The sequence below is a fragment of the Lepus europaeus genome, chromosome 3, assembly GCF_033115175.1.
Source record: "Lepus europaeus isolate LE1 chromosome 3, mLepTim1.pri, whole genome shotgun sequence".
Taxonomy (NCBI): Eukaryota; Metazoa; Chordata; class Mammalia; order Lagomorpha; family Leporidae; genus Lepus; species Lepus europaeus.
Window position 1 is genome coordinate 129,366,772 of NC_084829.1, and position 25,515 is coordinate 129,392,286.

General features: G+C 39.7%; 1 protein-coding gene across 1 annotated transcript in view; it reads left to right on the forward strand.

Moving 5' to 3' along the window:
• LAMA2 (laminin subunit alpha 2) overlaps positions 1-25,515 on the forward strand; it is a 698,138-nt gene that overhangs the window by 662,202 nt on the left and 10,421 nt on the right. The window contains exons 55-59 of the mRNA XM_062187263.1: positions 4,931-5,079; positions 10,888-11,064; positions 11,316-11,484; positions 23,880-23,992; positions 24,305-24,494. Of these exons, the coding sequence (XP_062043247.1) occupies positions 4,931-5,079; positions 10,888-11,064; positions 11,316-11,484; positions 23,880-23,992; positions 24,305-24,494 (798 nt within the window). The remainder of the gene's footprint in view (positions 1-4,930; positions 5,080-10,887; positions 11,065-11,315; positions 11,485-23,879; positions 23,993-24,304; positions 24,495-25,515) is intronic.

Sequence of the window (25,515 nt, forward strand, 5' to 3'; positions counted from 1 at the left end):
ACATATTTTGCAAGTACTTAGACATAATACAACTCTTTTGAGTATAGATGTCCTGAATGGGAAGTTAGTGCACAGTGACTCCTGTTGTAAATTTAATAATTAACACCATTATGTCTGATGTCAGTGATCACCTGAGGCTCTTGATATGAGCTTCCTAGGCTTTGGAAGCCATTTGAATCCACAGATTCTGTCAGTGTTTAGACAAGGCCAAAAGCAAAGTGAAAATTCTCTCCTCCATTCAGAGAAAAATACCTCCTTCTTTGATGAGCATTTCTTTCCACTGAGGTCTCACCCACCAAAGTCCTTCATGTAGGATATTTTTAGCCACAGTATCTTGGCTTTCCATGCCTGAAATGCTCTCGTGGGCTTTTCAGCCAGACCAGAATGCTTTAAGGGCAGATTCTGAGGTCAGAGTGCTACTGAAAGCTATTGTCATTCTATGAATCTGCTGTATGGACTGCTTTCCATGTTGCAGCATTCACCTCTTAATTCTATCTATTATTATTACCAAACACTTATTCCTATCCATATTATCATTTTAACTCTTAAGATGGTATTTTTACCACCCAGCTTAATGGGATTTGGGGTCCAATGGCAAGTTTTTAAACTGTACCCTTAGAAGTCTGTAGGAATGTATGCAAAATTATACAGCTCTACAGTTACAAACTGCATACACTTCATAATTACAACTTTAGGAACATGGTGATTCTTCCCACCATGCCCACCTTCCCATCCATACCCCCACCCTTCTTCCTCCACCTTCTCTTATTCCCACTCTTAACTTTTACTGAGATTTATTTTCAATTGACTTTATCCACTTATGTTTAACTCTGTGTTGACTGGATAAAAAAATTACTGGATATGTATACCATGGAATACTACACAGCAGTCAAAATAAATGAAATCTGCTAATTTGCAACAAAATGGATGAATCTGGAAAACATCATACTTAATGAAATAAGGCAGTCCCAAAGGGACAAAAACCATATGTTCTCCCTAACCTATGATAACTAATAGGGCACACAAAAGGTAATCTGTAGAAGTGAAATTGACACTGTGATAAGCAATGACTTGAACACCCTTTGTCTTGACTGTTAAGGAACTGGTTTTTTTTCATACTATTTGTTGAACTCTTAACATAAAATTGAACTTATGTATAAAAATATGTCCTTAAATGTTAATACATACTTATAAACCAAATCACATGATTTGTGACTATATTTTTTAAAAATCAATCAGCATTTAATATTTAGGAATTATAAATTTTCTTTACCTAAAAAATTATATCCTACACAAAATATTAGCAAACAGAATCCAAAGTTTAGGAACATGAATAGCATGGGTTATCTCAGAGACAAAGGTAGTTTAACATTGGAAAATCTAAGAATTATGTAATCATTTCAGTAGAGTACTTTGTAAAATATTGTACCCACTCATAATTTTTAAAATATTTAGTCTGAGAAAGGAGCTTTCTTAGTTATCTGTATAAAAGCTATAGCAAGTATTCTTGAAAACATTAAGAAATTTGCTGTGAAATCAAGCCCAACAAAAGGATGGCTATTATTTCTACACTGAACTTAAACAGTAAATTAAGAAACAAAAAAGTACATATAGTATAAGAACATGTAGATGATTTTTTTAAAAAGTAACAAAATTGGTATAAGACCCATATGGAGAATATTGTAAAATTCCACTGAAAGATGTTAAAGGCTTAATGTTTAAAATATGGTGATTATTCCTCAAATGGTAAGTCATTCAATTTTAATTTAAAAATCACACTCATTTTTTGTGAATCATCACAAGCTAGTTTTAAAATTAATATCAAAGGTCAAAAGCCCCCCAAAACTTCTGAAATAGAAGATTAAGGTGGTGGGGCTGCCCTACCAGATATCTGCACACTGGAATCTTGAGTTGTAGATTGTGATAGACTGGTGCTCATTCACAGAGAACTGTCCCAGTAGAACAGAATGGAGATCTGGAGATGCATTTATCCCCAAAGATAAATGCAAACAACTTTCAATAGTGGGTGACGTCATAGATCACTGAGAGCGGACCTTTCAATGAATGATTTCAGGTCAATTAGTTACCTAAGTAGAAAATGTGAAACAAATCTGTACTATACACCAAAACCAAAAAATAATTCTCAATGTTAAATCAACAACAGGAGTCACTGTACACTTACTCCCCATGTAGAATCTCTGTCTTTAATGTGTTGTACTATGTGAATTAACGGTAAAACTACTACTAAAACAGTACTCTATACTTTGTGTGTCTTTGTGAGAGCAAACTGTTGAAATCTTTACTTAGTAAATACTAAGTAGATCTTATGTATATAAAGATAATTGAAAATTAATCTTGATGGAGAATGGGATGGAGAGGGAGTGGGAGATGGGAGGGAGGTTATGCGAGGAAAAAGCTGCTATAATCCAAAAGTTGTACTTTGGAAATTCATATTTATTAAATAAAAGTTTTTTTAAAAAATCTGAAATATGGAAGGAACAAACTAACATCTTTAGGATATAGAAGGATAGTTTTGGACTTTAGAGAAATAAATGATTTCTTGAACAAAGCAAGATTGTTAGAGAAACTGCATTAACTTTAAAATTCTCTAATCGAAGAACACCAAACACAGCCCCAGCCTGGAAACGTACCATACATATTAACCAACAAAACAGTAGGAACTGGTATATGAAAGTAACTCTTAACAAACCAACAAGATAGAAACGTACGAAAGATTGAGTAGATACGTCACGGAAGAGAAAACATAATTGACTCAAATGCTTTTTGAACGTTCATTATCATCATGGGGGAGATGTAACTTCAAACCACACTGTATTTATACCCAGTAGAATGCTAAAACAAAGAAATATGGTAATACCACATCCTGAGAAGTCCTAGAATCTAGGGAATCCTTAATCATGGCGCGAAGGAAGAGGAAATTCCTGCAGTCACTTTGGTAACAATTTGACACTACTCTAAGACTGATCACGTGCACCTCCTACAAACCAGCAATTCCACTGCTAGATATAGACCTAAACTTTTGCAGCTGCACACAATGGAATACATGAAAACATGTTGATAGCAACTTTATGATAGCAGAAATATTAGAAGCAGAAAAATTAAAAACAAAAATGTTCATCAGATGGAGTCCAGATAAGCAACCTGTGCCACTTTTGCATAATGAAATATTAGGCAGAAGTAAAAAGGATTAAATTATAACTAAATATAAACTAGATGAAATCTTGTACTATGACATTTTTATATATTTCTCATACAAGTAGCAGTAAACAACATTATTTACAGATTTATGTGTGGATTTTCAAAAATGATTTGAAAAATCAAGGAATTGTACTTATAATGCAACATTAGTGGTTACTCTAAATTATGAAAACAGGAAGATGGGATTGGGAATACTCTCATAAGAGATAAAGCAATATTATTTCTTAAATTGAATAGATTTAGGCAGATTTGGTTGCACAGTGTCCGCACAGCTTAATCAAAGTGAGGTATTTATCAAATAGTCAATAAAAATATTGATGAGTAGAAGAAGAAAAGGTATTTTCTTATAAAACTAAAGGTTCTCTTGAATCCTCTATCCTTTGATTCTGAAAAACCATTTTCTTGCTATCATAAATGACAACTTAGTCATAACAGAACCACGCCAAACATTCTGAAATTGATTTCTACTAAAAGATGCTTGTTTCTTCAGACATTGACAACTAAGTAAGCACTTCTACGTCTTCCATATTTCTCATCAGTAAATAATAAATGAACCTGAATCACTAGATTTCAAGATAATTCTTAAAATAAGCCATGTTTATATTAAAAATTTTAAATTAAGCACTATAGTACAGTTAGGCATGACATTTCAATATTCCAACATTTCCATGAGGATCTAGTTTTCTAGAATCCCATAAAAATGTCTTATGGAAGAGGAAATAATGTTAGGTAGTTCATGTGTGTTATAGAACCAATCCTGATTCGGTTGACATTTTTATATTTCAAAGCTGAAAATTTTGATATCCATTGGTTATTTGTGATTGATATTTCAAACCCATTGAGCAGAAAGCAAACAATTAAGAAATTTTCGAGCACACAGTTTGTTGATGGATGGTGAGTGCCAATCCACAGCTCCTCAGAACATTTTGTGTATGGCAAAAAGCTGTCGAGATGGTTTAATAAATTATTGAAGACACGACGATGGTGATGGAAACTATTCCCACCATCACAGATGACTCTTGGAGGACTGAGCACTGATTTTGCAGCAGGTGCTTTGGTACCCCTCAAAAAAGGGAGTACATGTGGCACCTGCTTTGAGGAAAAGAACTGCATTCAAACTCCCTGGGGTTCATAACCAGATATCAAAACCATACTGGTTGCTATGGTAACAGTAGCAAGTAGAAAGCAGACATGCTTGTGATGAAAAATTGTCCTCTTCCTTTCTAAATGTGGGAGACAACATGCATGTTAGTGATAGTGATCAACTCCACTGGCTTAGCAAGTAGACTGAAGCCTCATCTCAAAATGCCAAGAGGTTGAGAGTCGGACCTCACTTCCAGAAGCTAGCTGTCCACCTGTGCATGTAAGGGAAAAGGACTTGATTGACACCCTTTGTTTCCTGGTGGGTTCTGTAAGTGAGAGCAACCCCTGTGAGCACAGCTGTTACCTTCAACACTACAAATGTGTCTTGCAGACAACTCCTCTCTTACTACATCTACTCTCCACATCCTCTGACAAAAAAAAAAAAAAAAGGTCAATGAGTAACAATGTATTCCCAGCTGGTTTTAAGACTCTGTTTAAGCACACATAGTGTCTTCACTGTCAGGTAAGATCTCAGAGCAGATGCTCCCGCAATTCTGTCTCAGAATCTCTAAAGCTAAGTCATTGAGAAGACCCTGGGTTAGTCTTCGATAACCGTTTGTCATTGCAGGCTTATTATGCGATATTCCTCAACAAAGGCCGCTTGGAAGTGCATCTCTCCACTGGGGCACGCACCATGAGGAAAATTGTCATCAAACCAGAGCCGGGTCTCTTTCACGATGGGAGAGAACATTCCGTTCACGTGGAGAGAACTAGAGGGTAACGAGAGCACTGGAGGGCTTACTGCTGGGACTAACATGAACTTCCTGTGCTAGCATCGCTCTATGAACCCGCTATGCATTGCAAGACAATAAAATGGCTTCCTGTCTTCTTCACGTGTCTACTTCGGGAACCTCATTTACGTGGACACTTAGATGTTCTGCTCTTACTATTTGTATTCTGTGCGGTTTCTCTTTCCACCTTTGCAAAAATCCAACAGAGCTTCTGAAGCCACAGCTAAGAAACTCCCCTCCCTCTGCACCTCTGGAATAGTCTCTTCTCCCATAAGGTATGCACAGAGCAAAACGCACAGAACAGCTCAGCTGGAGCCAGCAGCCTTTGGCAGCCGCTATTTCATTCGGGTTCCAAAGCAGTTATGGCAGCTGCTTAGAAATCTGTCATAGGCATACACCGTGGCAGCAGCTGCAGGCCCTACTGAGCCTGTTACGTGCGCTCCCCAGCCTGGCTTCCCTCTCCAAGGTGTGCAGAGTCCCTGCAGTGAGGCTTCGCGGCAAGGAAGCAGAGAGACGGGAAATGGCTGCTGCCCTGAGATCCATTTACGGGGCCATCTCCATATCAGATCCATGGCAGCTCTTGTCCCCATCCCTCGTGAGCCCGGAGCCATGGCATTGACCTTAATAAGTGTGCAAACTGAGTTCTCATCTATTCAGGACGTTGCCGCACTTTCCCCTGACTTTGTTGGCAAAGCCATCTGTATTTTTCATCAAAACATTCTGTGGCAACACAGAGAGGTAATTAGTTTAGAAAGACAATTAAAGAGAAAGAAAACAGAAGCCAGAGACTTCAGGGACCTCAGACCTTCAAACCAGCCAGCCATTTGTCAGGGCGAGGACAGAGACAAGAACTGGAAATCCAATTTGATGAAACCCCAAAACACAGAGAATACTTCTAATGCGACAGGAGTATGAATGCACAGCCATTGTACAAGTAAATAGGCGCACTTCTATGGTGACAATCGACCTTCTCTAATTACCCTCTGGTGTGGATCACAGTTTAGATTAGCAACAAGGATTTCTTATCTTCTAAGTAAATAATGAAGCTTTCTTCAGCTCATTTTCTTATTATGATATACAGCATTAGGTTGTGTGCTGAGTTGATGCTGAGCAGTCATGCAGAGTGTCTGCTAACTGAGATGATTGGACGCCATGATTAAGACAAATGAGGGATCAATATTTGGACAGACTGGCAACTTTTGCTATTCCGTGAGCCAGATACTGTAGCCATGGTCTCAGAGGAGAAAGGCAAACTGAATTTTTTTCATTTGAATTTCAGGGTATGTGTAGAATACTGATTCTGTATGCCTTCTTGACTGAATTAGAGGCCCTCTGTCATCTTTCTCATTGTGGAAAATTAATTTTAAAAAACCTTTTAAAGAATTTCTATAAGGCCGGCGCCGCGGCTCAATAGGCTAATCCTCCGTCTAGCGGCGCCGGCACACCGGGTTCTAGCCCCGGTTGGGGCGCCGGATTCTGTCTCGGTTGCCCCTCTTCCAGGCCAGCTCTCTGCTGTGGCCCGGGAAGGCAGTGGAGGATGGCCCAAGTGCTTGGGCCCTGCACCCCATGGGAGACCAGGAGAAGCACCTGGCTTCTGCCTTCGGATTAGCGCGGTGCACCGGCCACGGTGGCCATTGGAGGGTGAACCAATGGCAAAAAGGAAGACCTTTCTCTCTGTCTCTCTCTCCCACTGTCCACTCTGCCTGTAAAAGAGAACAACAACAACAACAAAAAAAAATTTCTATAAGCAAACGCAGATTTGAGAAATATAGTTAGCTAAAAATCACCCAAAATGCATTCTTCTGCTGAGAAAAGATTATCCTGAAGTTCCCCAATGCCATGTTGTACTAAGGTGTCCTTTTAACAGGTGTTTCTTCAAGAAGGGCATTTTATTATGCCAACCTCACAGCTGTTGACCATCAATCCAGCTTTTATTTGATTAAGCTCAGGGCATAGTACATCACTGAAAGCCGGTCATTCGGTTAATTGGCCATATAAACAAACAGTTTTGCCATTTACTGTTGATTATAGGATAATGTATTGGACATATTAGTGTGTAGCCACTGAACTCTGTGCCAAATCAAGAGCACATTTACCTCCATCACGTCTCATTCAACACTCTAAGGTCGGAATGCAACCATCATTAGCCCTTTAAGCAAGCACCACATAAAACTGACTAACCAGAGATCACTAATGACCACAAGAACTGCAACCAGAAACATTTTAATGCTTGTTACATCTATTCTGTGGCATGTTCTATGTCAGGTACTAGACAAAGATTATGTCTTTTAATCATTCTTAATAAGATCTCTATTAATATTCTTTCATCACAGATGAGAAAATTTTAATTAACTTGTCCAAAATTACATACCATATGTAACAGAGCCAAGCTTTAAACCCAGATTTGTTTGATTTAAACACCTCCTTCTATGTTCAGCGAGCTACTTATTGTTACTCTTACTTGTGACCCTCAAGTTTTAAATTAATTCATATTGATGATATACCACAAATAATTTGGAAATAATTGCTTCCTTCCAACACTTTCCAGACTATAATTGTCTGAAACCCCTCTTCATAGAATCATTGGATTTTTCACCAAACTAGGGCGATAAACTTCTTAAGATTGTCCTTTATCTACCTCTATCTCTCCTCCTCAACTCTCTCACTTGTCTCCCTCTTTTGGTAGCTATTTCCTGATACTTTAGCAACTTCTGCCTCTGTACCTGCTTTGTCCTCTGATCCATCTACTGGAGTCTACCTCAGTGGCCGGTAGTTCTAACAGAACAAAAGCCTTCACCATAAAGGCTTGAAATAGCTGTTTATATGAATAAGGTAAACTGAGTTGGGTTTCTCCTTTGCGACAGTATTCTGCACACAGGTATAGAATCAGGTTTAAAGACTGCAGGGTTGGAGAGAGGTTATAGGAATAATTTGTACTTTCCACAATAAGATCACTATTTGGATAGTACAACCAACTCCTTTTTTTTTTTTTTAAAGATTTATTTATCTGAAAGAGCTACACAGAGAGAGGAGAGGCAGAGAGAGAGAGGTCTTCCATTCGATGGTTCACTCCCCAGTTGGCCACAATGGCTGGAGCTGCACCCATCCGAAGCCAGGAGCCAGGACCTGGTTCCCGGTCTCCCATGTGGGTGCAGGGGCCCAAGGACTTGGGCCATCTTCTACTGCTATCCCAGGCCATAGCAGAGAGCTGGATCGGAAGAGGAGCAGCCGGGACTAGAACCGGTGGCCATGTGGGATGCCGGCACTTCAGGTCAGAGCATTAACCTGCAGCACCACAGTGCCGCCCACCCCCCAGCCCCTTCTTTCTTAACATCCAAACATGTTCAATCAGAAAAAAAAATCAGTGCACAGGCAGTTAGCCTAGCAGTTAAGACATCCAGGTCCCATACCAGAGTACCTGGGTTCAAGCCCTCACTCTGGATCCTGACTCCAGCTTCCAATCTGCAACCCCAGGGAGGAAGCAGTAATAGCTCAATTGGGTTCCTGCCGTCTGTGTATGGGAACTGGATTGTGTGCCAAGCTCCTGGCTCTGGCCCCAACCAGACTCAGCTATATTAGGCATTTAGGGAATGTGCCAGTGGATAGAATCTATCTCTTTCTTTCTCTCCCTCTACCCCTCAAAAAAAAAATCAGGTTTTTTATGTAAATTACTAATTTGGTTGTTTGGCTTTTCATGTAAATTACCAAGGTACTTGCTTGGCTTAATATCTTCTTCCACATATTCTATCCATTTGGGAGCAACTTAGAAAATGTCTTCAAACAATATTCCCAAACAAGAAACAGAATATAAGAATAAAGTATCTAATTATGAAACTCTAACAACTGAAATTCAAAAATAATTACATCTGACTACTATACACTAAAAAGTAATGTTCAATATGATTTTTTCACATAATGGGCAATAAGTAAAAATTTGTTAAATATTTTAAAGAGCAGGAAAACGAATCAGAAGCATATGGACATGTTCATCATGTCCTTCTATACAAAAGAACTAAATCAATGATATGGATTTGATGTTCCTAGACTGCAGAATGCAAGCAGGCCTCAACTATGATCTTCTATCAATGCCCTTATTAATTAATAAAGCCTCAGGGCACTCCCTCAATTAATGATTTACCCTGTTTGAAGTAGGTATTTTTAGCTCCATTTTATAAATGAATGGAAAGAGACTGAGCATGATTAAATAATTTGCCGAAGGTCACACAGCTAGTGAGCTTCCACACTCAAAGTTAATTCAGTGTGTTCTTTCTGCGAGCCCTTGTTCATTCTACATCACCACCCTGTATTCTAGTAACAAGGACTTCTGTTAGTAGTCCTGGTCCTTGACGCAGCACCGGGCTAAAGAGAAGTTTCCACCAGAGAGGGGAGGCCCTTCGGCTCTTTAAAACTCTCACCAAGAGCAACGATTTCCTCTCCTCGGACCATCTGTCATGGTGGCCTCGGCTCTCATTAAAACCCTTAGGAGCACTGTTTCATCCTGCAAGAGGCCACATTTGCCAAAGGAAACAGAGATGTGGGAGGAGGGGCTTCTCAATGAGTCACACATGCCCGCGACTACATACATACTTTTCTATTAGTGTCATAAAACCACCAACACTGTCAACAGAAGTTGTGACTTTGATTTTTGCCAATGCATTCTTCCACAGACTGCTGAAATGTCATTTCCCCCTATTTTGCCTTTGAAATTAAATTTGACCTGTCCCCTCCATACTCCCCAAGCCATAGCCAAACCCATCTTTTGTTCCATTCTTTTACTTTTGAATTGTACTTAAGTGGGCCAATTACTCAATGCCAATTCATAGCATCGTTGCTCCAGTTTATTGTTTCCAGTTCCACATGTGGTTTTTGCCTCTTTATAAAATCAAGTAAGATGGCATTATAAAATTGAATTTTCCACCCAAGTACTTTAATTTTCTCCCCAGATATGAAGTAAGTTTTCAGTAATTCATTTATGATCCTCGGGCTAGCGACTAATACTTATGACTAATAGATGACTTTTGGGATTGACATGCAAGCCTGCTTCTAGAACAAAAGAGAAAAATGCCTTTGGTCATTTTCATCATCAGAACTCTTTGTCTCTTCCTGATTCTTCGCCCAGGGATCCAAGGATTATTGTAAATAAGTAGTCTGAGGTTCTCAATAAGTAGTGTGTGGGTTATCTCTCATAAGCAAATTAGGGAAATAAATGAAGTAGCCACTAAGGAAAATCCTTGCAAGCAACAATTAGCTTGGTATTCTTGCCTGCCTTTTCTTTTCAAAAGCCAGCAGCTACATGCTTTTGTAAAATGGACTGTGTTTGCTGTTGATTCCTGCAATCTAAGCTCTCTGGAGTACAGTTTGTCCCCTAGCAAGAAGATAATAGCTAGTACAAACCAAGAAATAGAGAGCCAAACAAAATGGGACCCCATGCAGTGCTAACCCCACTGATCCCGATACAATTAGACATGACTTCACAGTACAAGGAGCCTCGGTTCCTCCAGGCTCCTGCGTTGGGCTACAGACTACTGCTGTCACCTCTGCCAGATGTTAATGCTGCAGCTGCACCATTGCCTGGTTTCAGTAAACATCCAGGGAGAGTTAACAAGGGAGGCACCAGACAAGATTTTGAGAAACAACAGCATTTGCTTAGTGTAGAATAACCATCCAATCTTGGCTCACTTCAAAGCTACAGGAGGGACCAGGGAGGGGAGGGTAGCAGGGACGGATTTGATTTCCACCTCTAGTGAGTGCTGGATACCTTATTTATACCTGTTTATTTTAAATGTTTTGTCAGCCTCTTTACTGTCCAAATTGACGAAGACAGAAAGTATATGCAAAACCTGACGGTAGAACAGGCCATTGAAGTTAAAAAGCTTTTTGTTGGCGGTGCACCACCTGAATTTCAGCCTTCCCCACTCAGAAATATTCCTCCTTTTGAAGGCTGTGTATGGAATCTCGTTATTAACTCTGTGTAAGTGAATTTCCTTGCTACCGGGTTGTGTTTTGCTGTTGGTGGTGGTGGTGGTGGAGGTGGGATGAGATTCACACTTGCAACTGCACTATCTGAAATCATGCGTGGGGGAAGGAAACTATAAAGGTCTTCAAGTTAAATTTAGAAAATTGCACTGATGGCCTTAAGAAGGGGAATGGGAGGATCTGATGTCATTGTAAAGAAAGGAGGACAGTGAAAAATAAGGAAAATATTTTAATTCTCTTCCATAGTCCCATGGACTTTGCACAGCCTGTGTCCTTCAAAAATGCAGATATTGGTCACTGTGCTCTTCAGAAACCTCCTGACCATGAAGATGGAGCAGTTCCAACTGAAAGAGTCACCCAGCCTGAGCCAGTTCCCACCTCAGCCTTCCCTACACCTACCCCAATTTTGGCACATGTAAGTGATTTCTAGTTCTTACCCAGAATGTTGAGTCGCCTGCATTGTAAAATGTATACTGGAATTGAGTGAAGGGTACTGTCTGTTAAAGCATATCCTCTTCAAATATTTCAATTACTTTTATTTATATATATGTATATATGCTCTCTTCTTTAATTTTTGTGTATATAAAATAGTTTTCAGTTGAAAAGTTGGAAAACACAGAAATATCCCAGAGTCAAGAATAAAAGCCCCCTGTGATGCCACTACGTGAGGACAACCTTGTAGATTCTCAGTCCCTCTCATCGGCAGTTTGCACAGATCTCATTCCACATATGAGACTTGGAATCCTGCTTTTAAAAACTAATACAGTCAGCTCTCCACATCTGCAGATTTTTACCAACTGCAGATCAAAAAAGCCCAAAAAGAATTGTGTCTATATACAGAATTTTTTTCTTGCCATTATTCTCTAAACAATACAATAACTATTTGCATTGAATTTATATCATATTAAGTATTCAAGTAATTTAGAGATAATTTTATTAAGTACTCAAGTAATTTCTTGATGCACAGAATATGCTTATGCTATATGTGAATTCTATGCCATTCCATATAAGGAACTTATGCATCAGTAGGTGGATATCCAAGGGGGTCCTGTGGATATCAAGAGATGACTACATGCAACTAAAACTCTTTCTGAATTGTGTGTGTATGTCTAAGTCTATGTAATACATGCGCATACATACACACAAAATATTTCATAGTATGGAAGTAGGTGCTCTTTGATGAGAATGTGGGCTGCTGAGTCAGAATGTGTTCAAATCCAGCCCTCTACTCTAAGATCTATATGAATCGGGGAAAGCCATTTTGGTTAGGTGTGCCTCCATTTCTTCATCTATAAAATGAGGATACCAACAGTGCATATGTCAAAGAGTTATTAGCATAATTTTAAAATACTGTTTTCTAAATGCCTTGCATATACTAGCCATTTAATAAATGGCATAATTATGATATAGTTACCATAGCAATTACTGTTGTAACATCTGAAATTGGCTAAGCAATTACCTTCCAATATTATATATCCCTCTAATAACAGCTCTGTGAAGTATAAATAATCAACCCATTTTAATTGCATTGTTAAGAATTAGATAGCTTGAGTTAGCTAACCTACTGACACAGCTAGTGAATGTCAGGATAAGGATTTTAGTCCTGTGGGTCCAACTCCAAAGTCTGGCTTGTTACCACTATAATGTCTTGACTTTATAATTTATCCTATTCTTAAGAGCCCATTGTGGGCTTTTCTTCTTATTTCCAGTTTTTCACTATTGGAAACCATATTGATGAGCACTTCTGTGCATCAAATCTTTTAATTATTTCTGATTATTTTCTTAGAATAGATTCAGATATGGAGAGTTACGAAGCCCAGCAATGAATAGACCTAAGGTTCTCAATACACCTATCTGAATGGCTTTTCCCAAAGGTTATACCAATTTACATTCTTATCACCACTGAATCAAAAGCTCAGTCTCACTAGGCTCTTGGCAACACATACATGATATTTATAACCCATGCTAAAAATGGTTGGGAAATGTTGTCTTGAGTACAGATTTTGAAAACCTTCTAATATCTCATTCTCTTCCTTGGTTTCCATGAGAGGAGTGGTTGTTGTTCTATAAGCATAATGCTCCTTGTCATTAGTAATATTTAGTAAATGAGAAGCTAGTGGGTCATCTTCCAGGCAAATTTGTCACTCGGCATCATTTCATGTTCCGTAAAATCTAGGTATTATGCCTATCTTACCTACACCAATTTGGGTATTTTTTCTTATTTAATTGAGAGGTAAAGAGACAGACCAAGTTTCTATTGGCAACAGCCATTGCATTTGAGCTGAAGCCAGGAGCCAGGAATGCAATCCTGGTCTCCAACATGGATGACAGGAGCTCAATTACTTGGGCCATCAGTGCTGCCTCCCAGAGTCTGCATTAGGAGGAAGCTGGAGGCAGAATTCAATCCCAGTCATTCTGATATGGGATGCAGGTGTCTTAACTGCTTGACTAAATGCCTGTTTCCTATTAATCAAATAATACAATGTACATGGAAGTTCTTTGAAAATTGGAAGCAGCATGCCAACACGGATATTGTGAGGAATCTTTGCATTTACCAAAGAATCAGCATTTGTATCCATTTTTTCATTTGATCACCACACACTCTTGTTTTATTTACACTTGGCTATACTAATGGGAATAGTATTAGCTCCATTTCACAAAAGAATATGTCTAAGATCACACAAGCAACTAACAAGTAGGGGCCATTATTCAGGTGGAGATTAGTTCAAGTTGTTGCTTTCCTTCCAAGGCCTCACTGAGATCTGCCACATGGATTTCAGAATGTCTCCTCAGCTCTTTCATAATATAGTCTCAGGCTAGTTCTTTCCACAGAAAAGGAAAGGTTATTGATCCTCCTTACACATCTTAAAAGCATGAGTTTCCCAGGCTCAAGGATATGTTTCCAATTGAAGAATTCAATATTATCTATAGTTGAATAAACTTTGACCTTGAGGTCTTTCTGACCATTTATAAAACTGTGTCCTGGAGAAAACAGAATCAAGTTTCTACCCATTTCACTTGGCTATAATTGGCTAGAGCACTGGAGATCATCTGGTAAAATCACTATGGCGATTCTGAACTCTTGCATGTCACACAAGATGTGGACTTGCCACCTTTGCTTAGACACTTCATTGATAAGGATTTCCTGTTGTTGTGATGAGACAGAGTCTAATTGTAGGAAGCCGTTGGTTACATTCAAGGAAAATGACATCCTTCTTTTATCAAGGGATGGCAATTGTCTGGCCCGTGGGCTGTGCAGGTCCACCAAATTATTTGGTCTGGCCCTGCCAAGGCAACTGAAGTAGGGGACTCAAAGTTCAACAAATCTATAGCAGGCTTATTTTTAAGTTTATAATTTTGTGTGGCCTGCAAATGATGTTATAAATATCTAAATAGTCATTGGCAGGAAAAAAAGTTCCTACCCCTAACATTAAGTTTGTATTTTCTCTGTTGTTTCTTCAAGGATTTAAAAATAGCTATCTTCACCTTCGGTAGGCTAAATATCCCATAAACTCAGATATTGCTTATATAACCTAATTTCTAATTATCATATCCTTAATGAACAATATTTTTCAGCTTTAAATGGCCCTTACAAAATATAGTACCTAGAATAGACCTTACTACACAAAATGATCAGCTCAGGAGACACTGAAATTCTCCCTTAGTCTATTGGATTTCTATCAATGCACCTGCAAATGTTTTCATGGATTTAACAGATGCAGTATGCTGTTGAATATTAATTAGGTACCATATTTGATCAAGTAATACCTTGTGGATTTTATCACTGGAACTTCCTTCATCCAGGTCGCTCAGCATGTTGGGGTAGGTTTGGGTTTTGTCTTGTTTGGCTTGGCTTGGCTTTTAAAAGGAAAATTCTGCTGGACTCCATTGATCATTTTACTTTTCTAAGTGCCAAGCAAATGTTGCTTTATAGGGGATCTCAAGCACATCCCTCTGTCGTTTCTAAAGAACACAGCCCTTCTTTTCTGAAAATAAAGATTCTTGCTCCTCTAGGTCTGGAGTTTTCACTCATGTGAGTTTTCTTATAACCTTCTGGTTTTTTGTTATAATTATTAACAATGTCCAACATTGCATGTGTGTAATATTATTTGTACATAGCCTAGAACTCAGGAATAGTCTCTAGAATGAATTGTTTTAATCTCTCAGGTCTGCATTTACTAATGGTGAGAGGTTGGGAAATTCTCACCTCTCTGTGCCTTGGTTCCTTCTTCTGTAAAAGAGAGATGACAGAGACACTGCCTCCCTGGGCTGTGGTAAAGATTGAGTCAGTGTATGTAAAACAACCAGGAAAATGTCCTGTACTTAGGAAGGGCGATCGAAGTGTTTGTTCTTACTGGGAAAATTTTGCGAAGCTCCTCGGTACATGTTTGTACACGTGAGGAAACAGAGGCTGAGAATTTAAATTGCCCCAGGCGATCCACCCAAAACATGGCTGGGATAAGGGTTCAAAGTCGGGTGCAACAGATTCCAGGTCCTAACTTCCCCAGGAGCCTGCAGTAACCTTTACCCAGGCTGTGGTTCTAGGAAGGGCATGGCACCCACATACTCAGTCATAGTCCTCCCGCCCTGACCTTTTTTTTCCCCCCCAGAAAAAAAATCCTTTATTTAAGGAATACAAACTTCTTGCATTTCATAAGTGCAACTTTAGGAATATAGTGATTCTTCCCACCAAAACTATACTCCCACCCCTCCTCCTCCTTCCTCTCCCTTTCGTACTCGTTCTCCACTAAGATCCATTTTCAATTAACTTTATACACTGAAGACCAACTCAATAGTAAGTAAAGAGTTCAACAATTTGCACACACAAAAATAAACTGTTCCTCAACAGTCGAGACAAGGGCTGTTCAAAGTCATTACATCTCAAGTTAATTTCACTTTTTTGAGTAACTTAACATTAAAGAACCACCCAAGAATGATACATCTTTTGCAAGCACTTAGACATGACTACAATTTATGAGAATAAGAATGTCCTCCATTTAATACATTTAAAGAAAATAAGCGCTAGAGAACAAGTTTTATAATTAAGGAAGCACATAAGAAAACAAGCAATGGGGTTGGACACTTAGGCATAACTAAAACTTATGAGACATAAGAATATCCTCCATTTAATACACTAAAATGAAATAAATCTTTGATTAAACAAATTTTACTGTTAACTCTCATAATACAACTCTGAGCACAGAGGTCCTGCATGGGAAGTTAGTGCACAGTGACTCTGGTTGTTAATTTAACAATTAACACTCTTATGTATGATATCAGTAATCACTTGAGGCTCTTGACATGAGCTGCCTAGACTATGGAAACATTTTGAATCCACAAACTCCATCAGTATCTAGACAAGGCCATAAGCAAAGTGGAAGTTCTTTCCTGCCCTCAGAGAAAAGTATGTCTTTGATGACCACTTTTTTCTCTGGGGTCTCACCCACAGAGGTCCTTCATGTAGGATATTTTTTGCCACAGTGTCTTGGCTTTCCATGCCTAAAGTGCTCCCTTGGGCTTTCCAGGTAGACCAGATTGCCTGAAGAGCTGATTCTGAGGTCATAGTGCTACTTAAAGCGATTGTCATTCTCCGAGTCTGTGTGTGGACTGACTTCCATGTTGGAGCATTCACTCTTTTTTGATTCTATTATTATTACCAGACATTTAATCCTATTTATATGATCACTTCAATACCTAATCTCATCCATATGATCACTTTAACACTTAAAATGCTATTTTTACCACCCAGCTTAATGAGATCTGGGGTCCCATGGCAAGTTTTTAAACTGTACCCTTAGAAGTAACTCCGTAAGAATGCATGCAGAACTATAGAGCTTTACAGTTACAAACTTCACACACTTCGTAATTAGAACTTTAGGAACATGGTGATTCTTCCCATCATACCCGCCATCCCAACCACACTCCTATCCCTCATCCTCCTCCCTCTGTTATTCCTACTCCTATTTTTTCTAAGAAGTATTGTCAATTAACTTTATATACATATAGATTATACCTCACTCCCATTAGACTGGCTTTCACACAGAAATCAACAAACAACAAATGCTAGTGAGGATGTGGAGGAAAAGGTACCCTAATCTACTGTTGGTAGGAATGTAAACTGGTAAAGCCACTATGGAAGACAATATGGAGATACCTCAGAAATTTGAATATAGACCTACCATATGACCCAGCTATCCCACTCTTGGGAATTTACCCAAGGGAAATGAATTCAGCATATGAAAGAGTTATCTGCACCCCCATGTTTATTGCACCTCAATTCACAATAGTTAAGACATGGAATCAACCCAAATGCCCATTAACTGAAGACTGGATAAAGAAATTATGGGATATGTATACCATGAAATACTACACAGTGGTAAAAAAATAAATGAAGTCTGGCATTTGCAACAAAATGGATGAATCTAGAAAACATCATACGAATTGAAATAAGTCAGTCCCAAAGGGACAAATACTATGTGTTTCCCCTGTGATAACTAATAGAGCACCTAAAGGGCAGTCTGTACAAGTGAACTTGACAGTTTGAGAAGCAGTGATTTTGAATAGCCCTTGTCTTCACTGTTGAGGAACAGATTTTTTTTTTTTTTTTTTTTTTTTTTGACAGGCAGAGTTAGACAGAGACAGAGAGAAAGGTCTTCCTTCCATTGGTTCACCCCCCAAATGGCTGGAAGGCCGGTGCGCTGCACTGATCCGAAGCCAGGAGCCAGGTGCTTCCTCCTGGTCTCCCATGCGGGTGCAGGGCCCAAGCACTTGGGCCATCCTCCACTGCCTTCCCGGGCCACAGCAGAGAGCTGGACTGGAAGAGGAGCAACCAGGACTAGAACCAGGGGTGCCGGTGCTGCAGGCAGATGATTAGCCTAGTGAGCCACGGTGCCGGCCTTAACCTTCTGTTCTAATCTGATTTCCATTGTTTCCCAACAGTGTATGCTTTAACTTTTCTGAAAACAGCAAATTCCACTTAGTAGATGAGATAGAAGCAAGAGAGTGAGTAGTAGCCCAACTGGTTGGTTTGCAAAAGATTGTAAGCCACTTAAGGTAGAAAAGACCCTAAGGATTCCAACTCTAAGTTTACACCTGAGGAAAAAAAGCCTGAGAACATATAACCTGGCCCTACACATGAATGACAGTTTGCACTGAAATACAAATACCTAAATTCTAACTTGTTTCTCCCCTTCTCTTAAAACATCATAATTATAACTGTGTGGCCAGAATCATAATTTTTCAAACTGTCCATGTCTCTTGAATCACATGGTATTTAGTTTCACATCATGAAGCCATATATATCTTTCCTTTTGTTTTCTTATTTTCTCTCTTTTGTAGGAAGCAGTGTATCTTTTTGAAAGTTACTAAAATCTTGGAGTTTAACTATCATATAAGAATATTTATCAAGAACCTATGAACTGCAGTAATTAGTAAGACACCACCATTGTGAGCCAGAGAGGGAGGCAAAGCACTCTGCATTTCCTGCCGCAGCACACCTACACTCTCCGTGAACTCTGGCAGGTTCCTTGTCTCATCTGATTGTAAGACAACCCTTTGAAAAATATCTACCTTGAAGGATAATTATGAAGAAATAAATTATACATAATTTTCAAAGTATCTAGCACAATTCCTGGAACATGGTAACACTACATCATTAATTTTTCTGTCTTTAAAAAAATATTTATTTATTTACTTGGAAGGCAGAATGATAGGTAGAGACAGATAGGAAATTTCCCATCTGCTGATACACTCCCAAATGCTCACAACAGCCAGGGCCGGGAAAGGAACTCCATCTAGGTCTCCCACATGGGTGGTAGGGGCCCGAGCACCTGGGCCATCGTTTGGTGCCTCCCAGGCACATTAGCACAAGGCTTGATGGGAAGTGTGGAGCAGCCAGGACTCAAACTGGCACTGCAATAGGAGACGTGGGAATCCCAAGCTGTGACTCAGCGCTCAGCCCTGTATTAATTTTTCTGTGTAAACTACTTAGCCTCATCTTTCACACTTCTATGGTGGGGGCAAGTCCTAAGAAAAAGGAGGAATGGTGGTGAATATTCCATTTTAAACAGACTCCAAATGTGACATAGTTAATAGATTTCATGTCTCCCCTAATTTTCTTACTATTTTTAATCAGAATTTAAATGATTAAAAATTAAGGCTTCCAGGTTTATTCCTGAAGTGAGAACTGCCTGTAATTGGCTCCACGTTTGTTCTAGCAGAGCTTACAGGAATGACCTCTTGTTCTCTGTGCCCTTCTTTTTCTCCTTTATACCTCTCACACCCAACTCCAGTAGCAGTGTACAGTTTGATGACAGCATTAATTGCAGTCCCGGGCAACTCAAGAGGATCTTGGGAAAGCCCACTTCTATGAAATGGATGTCAATTCTCTGAATAATGTATATTAGAATATCATAAAGGACATTTGTGCAGATTATCTCATTTTATAGTATGGTGTCTGCTCTGCTCTTTAAGCTTCCTATTCTTTAGCCCATTTATAACTGGAGAAAACAGTTCTGTGTATTATAATGGTGGGTATTTCAAATAGAGGACGGCAGATCATAGAATATATCAAAGTCTGGACTTTGAGTATTACAGAAATGTACTGATGTGTCAAAATGTGACAAGTTCTCTGCAAGTTCTGTGCACTGTTTATACCCAACCTTAACAATAAGCAAAGCCTATGTGGACTTGGATTCACTGATCTGGTTGCATTTATTTACTTGAATTTTATTGGAAAGTTGAACTGTGAACCTACAAGTTTAAAATGTGAAAACGAAGAACAACAATAGAAGTCGTCATGAAGAGCTCCTGTGTTGATAGCAACTCTGGGCATTGGGGGAAGAAGTGGGCAGAGAACAAAAGAATGGAGCAAAAGAAAGTGATTCTTCTAACAGCTTTAATGCTACAACTTTGAAGGCTGAGGACAATCAAGGCTAAGGGATTGATCAATTGGATACAGATATGGGTTTAAAGGAAAAACACTATTTCCCATACTCCAAGAAATGTCTCTTTAGAAATTCTTGTGTAAATATTACTGTAAATATCCAGGACCCTCCAAAAGAACTCATGTACAGGGAGTTATCAAAATTTAAGTTCTCAATAACAGCTTAAGTTGAGAGAGATTCTAGAACAATGAAGTCAGTGCTATGAAAAGTATCTTCTACTCAGTATGCATCCATCGAGAAGATCATCATAAAGAAGCATCAGATATGATTTGAGTCCACATTTGTTGGGATTATTGGTTCATGAGAAAAGAAAATTATGCAGTTTTTATGGTGATTTGTCATTTGGTGCTTTCAAGAACAAAGATGCCAGTCTTGACAAACGCCATTTAAATCTCTGCTCTGAACCTACCTACATTCAAGGGATGCTTATCAATGAATCACAGGCTACCATGAATCCAGTAACTCATTTCCAAATGTCAGCCACCAACCAGCAGTATGAAATGACCACCATTTTATTCTGACCCAAAATGTGTGACAATGTGTGAATGACAAGATGTTCAGGCTCCTTGCTGATCTATTTTTCACATTGTTCACTTCTCCAAATACAGCTTGTGGGGAACTCAGCTTCCTTCAGAATCACCTCCAGCCACGTCACTGTTTCCTCAATAGGTGTCCTGCCACAGCACACTTCCCACCCTAGTTCTGTCTGCTTGCAATTGTCACCTGCCAAGCAGAGACAAATAAGCAAGCAAGCACATGTGTCCTTTCTTATCAAGTTCTTCCCCCAAATACATGCAGTCCCCACAAGGTGGCAGAATTGTAACATGTTGAGATTGATGAGCCTCTGTTGCGATCCTGATTTTTTTCCTGTTGTTTTAACACATCTCAGCAACCAGTGTTTCCAAAATAACACAAGTAAAACATCACGTCCGTAAAGTTGATATTCCCCCTCCAGCACACATTAGCTGAGAAAGGAAAGATTAATTTCTCAATGACCATTCTTTAAAAGTTCCTTAAAATCACCTCATCAGAAGATCTTTTCCTACCTCTTCTCTTGCTTGGGGAAGTGGGTTGAAAACATCCTTACAGACAAGTTGGTTTCATTCTTATGCAAAGCACAGCACAATTCCTTTTCCATCTCACATGTTTCCCATTAAAATGATAGTAGATAAGAGACAGGCATTTGACCTGCTAATCACAATGCCCTCATTCCACGTTGCAATGCTTGGGGGTGGGGGAGGGGAAAGGAGAGAGTCTAGGTTCTGCTCCTATCCCAGCTTCCTTCTCATGCGCACCCTGTGAGGAGGGAGAAGTATACCAAACAGCAGGCAAACTGCTGGAATGGTGCTGCCCCACACTCACCCTCCAAACTGACTTGGTTCTGACCCATCCGGGGAAAATTGTGCAAGGAACACACAATACAATCTATCTTTAACCAAATAAGAGAAGGGGATCTAGATTTGCACCAAAATACTGGCATACTAGAGGTCAGTGTTTTCTTCCCATTTAATTCAAAACCCTCTTCTATGGACACCTCTGAGACTTTTTATAAAGGTGATAGTTTATTAAAGCAATATTGATGATATCCATCCTGGTGCAAATCCATGATAGAAAGCATCAATTTGGATATCCTAAAAGAAAAACAAGCTTAGCATCAAGGTTTTCTACCTCGAGGTTACCTATCATTTGTTACCATTCTCTTCTATGGCACTGGCCAAGCGGAGAACAACCTTTCTTTCACCATTGCTGTCGTCTGCTCCTCATGAGGCTCCCTGTGCAACAGTAAGACAGGAGACACACACACACACCCAGCAGGCACTTTCTACCTAAGTTCCCAGGAGGCGTGTCCTGTAATCTTCAAAAAACCTTAACAAAGCACCTGTCTTTTCTGGTCAAAATTTTTAAGTTGGGCCTCTCCCCAGCCAGCAAATCCAATAGAATGTGACCAAGAGCTGCTGCCTAGCTCAGAACAAGACGTGGAAACACCTGTCTAGTCTACCAACAAGAGAAGTCATCATGGTGTTTGGGATGCCTCGTGGCAGGGAAAGAAAAAGAAAAGACAAAAGCTTTCCACAACATCAAGCTGCTACCGATAACAACTGCCCCTTTGGTCCTTTACAAAGTCAAATTAGAAAACTAAATCTATATTAATATTTACATATTGTAACTGGGTGAGTGACGGACATGGCAATAATATGGAAATCACCTACCTGTTTTTTCTCTTAGATAATACATTACCGTTCCCTAATTCCTGTGCATCTATTAACCTTTCCAGCCCTGCGATTCTCAAAGCAGAGAGTTTGGAGATGCTTTGGGTGGAATTCTGCCCCCAGTGGATTCCTAGCTGATGAGATTCTCTTAGAGATGTCTGAGGACTGCAGGCTACGTCTGTTTGTTGAGATGGTCCTCTGTACAGGAAATAGCATGAGAGCTTGAAAAATGATGCCAATTCTATTAATAGCCTCATTGAGGGCTGAGGCATCAAGTCCCCACAACCTTTCCATTCAGGCTCTTTCTGCAGGCAGTGTAATAAAAAAGGCACAGCTCTGTGAACGTATAGCATTTTCCTGTCCTACTCACTGGGTTTTTGCAAAGCTGTGTGAATTCCAGTCTGCCCTTTATAATGGACCATCTCCTGGGAAGCCAGAAGGGAAACACTTCCAGGAAGCCCCATTTTATAGCATTTCACACCACTTGAAGCCTTTTACCTGCTGTGGCAGAGTGCTCCGTGTGACTACGCTCAGGAGAAAAGGCAACCACAGCCTTTTCGGCTGCAAAGGCAAAGTTCCTGTGTTGCTGATGAGTCACCTCCAAGGTGACTCCTTGGGAAGACAGACCCTGCCTGGGGTTGTTGGGGAACCTGGGCTGAGTCAGCGATCAGTGGGGCAGTGGCCCGATCCAGAGCTATTAAGCGCAGATCTTAAAAACAGATGTGTTGGCGAGAATGTGCAGGTTATTTTCTCATGTACTGTGTGTTCTGAACTACTTCCTAAACCCCCTGCACATCCATCTATCTTGTGAAAATAGAGAACAGAAGTTGTGGCCTTGGCCATTTAAGGAGCCTTGATTATTGATGGAGCTGGGTGTTTCATGTAGCCAAATATATTCCAGTTAGCCAGGGCCCAGTTCGAAACGAAAATGCAGGGCTCCTTGTTGAAAAATTGTTACGAATCGTGAGGCAGTGACAGCAGAGCATTCAACCAAGTGACTGCACAGCCCTGCACCTAGCTGTCCCTCTTAAACACCCTGGGAAGCAGATCTTTGAACAGTGGCAGTTGAAATGGTGTATGGTGGGTTACATTTAAAAATCTGCGAGGTTGCCTAGCAACTGACTGCGGGCCTGAATGGGCTGACTTGCAGGTTTTGATACACCATCTTGAAAGTCTAAATTCATGGCAACCTTCTAGTGGACTGATAATTTTCAAGGGAGAGTAATATCGTGTGAGATGGAAATAGGGAGGGTGAGGAGGAACAATTTTTCTACTCATAACCCTGGGTGGCTGCCTTGTTATTTTCCTTGTTCAGTCTCCTAGGAATAAGACTGTGCATAAGTGAAGTGCAAGTGAAAAGGAAATTCTAGTTTCCTCAAACAACAATCTATTTCCTTCGAGGAAAATGAAAATGTGAATAAATATTGTTGAGAACATTCATTTAGCAATTCAAAGGGGTGATATCAGAAAACTAATTCCCATTCACTGAGTAATAAGTGCCTTCTATCTAGTAGAAAACAGATGAATGAGAGATGGTTTTATTCTTCAGGAATATTCTTATAGGAGGACAGTGGGCTAAAAAAGAATTAGCAGCGCTGTGTCTTTAAAGAATTGAGTCCATCATGGCCTGACTTTCTCTCCTTGATGTTTTATAGGGTCCTTGTGCTGCAGAATCAGCACCGGCTTTTTTGATGGGGAGTAAGCAGTTTGGGCTTTCGAAAAATAGTCACATCGCAATTGCATTTGATGACACCAAAGTCAAAAACCGGTAGGGTTTTGTTTTTTTTTTTTTTTTTTTTGCAATACTGGGTAAGAGCTGAAAAAATAATGGACTGAAGATTCATGTTTAATTGGGTTTAATAAACTGAATTTATCCATTAATGAGCCTAGGGTTTATGCCGTTTAATTCACTGAGAACTGTAGGGAATAAATTATGTTTGTCTGAGCCAACAATGCCCAGTTTAAGAAATCAGTAGCCCTGAGATTTTACTTATGCGCCCATGATTGGATACCACTCCACCTTCCCTAAAGAGCACTTTCATTTCCTGTTTGCCTTTGCATTTTTTTTTTCTCCCCACAGCCTTACAATTGAGCTAGAAGTGCGAACTGAAGCTGAATCAGGCTTGCTAGTTTACATGGCTCGGATCAATCACGCGGATTTTGCTACAGTTCAGCTGAGAAATGGATTCCCCTACTTCAGCTATGATTTGGGCAGTGGGGACACCAGCACCATGATCCCCAGCAGAATCAATGATGGCCAGTGGCACAAGGTAATGGTCCCAGGCAAGTTGGCAGTACTCTCAGAGCAGGAAACCGGGTGGCAGCCATTGGCATTCCTCTGGTGCCAGTACCTTGGGCCAGTGGAGACACTCCCCTGGAATGTGGCTCCAGGCTAAAAAAGAAAGCGAGTGTCTTTATACAGCTGCCTCAACCGTAGAAAAGGTGAGGAGACGAGTGAGTTTATATTTTGACCTCTTTGCTCTATGTCTTTGGGTCCAAAACATCTGTCTACAAATGAAGTACAGGCAGATAAGGACATTGCTGGTACCTTGGGAAACATAAGACAACAGAGTGTATTCATCATCAAACTATGCATCCAGTTTAAAAGAATAAGATTCAGTTTTAGATTACATTTTCCTAATTTGAAGATGCCAAAAGACCTCTCTTTATGAAATAGTATCTGGCAAAAAAAAAAAAAGAAAAGAAAAGAAAAGAAAAGAAATGAAATAGTATCTGGCGAAAAGTGAAAGTTGACAATGTTAAGATAGGCCCAGGACAGACTGCCTACCTCCATCCCCACAGTATACTGATCTGTGAGAACCCAAGGTCTGCCAATCTCTGTTCTATCATGTTTAAAGGGCTCAAAGGTACCATTTCATTTGGAACAACTTCTAAAATGTTGGCCTTACCCCTGGAAACTGGTACAATAATGGGCACAGACAGCTCATTTGCTAGCCTACTGTCCTCTTTGGCAGGACTGCAAATAGATAATATACTGCCTGATTAAAACAAAAACTCACAATTTGTCTCTGCACCTGTGATAGCCTATTAAGTAAAGCTTCCCTAGGCAGACCACTAAAATGTTTTGCAAAGCAGGATATTATTGATGTTAGATTTGATATATTCACACTTGGACTTGTCATACTATATCAAAAGCCAACAAACCTGAAAAAAACAAAAAAAAACAAAACAAAAAAAAACACCCAAAAAACTCAAAGTCAACCAGTTGGTTACCTTAGAAATAAGAAATGAAATCTTTGTATTTGTTTGGGCGCTTATGACATGCAATAC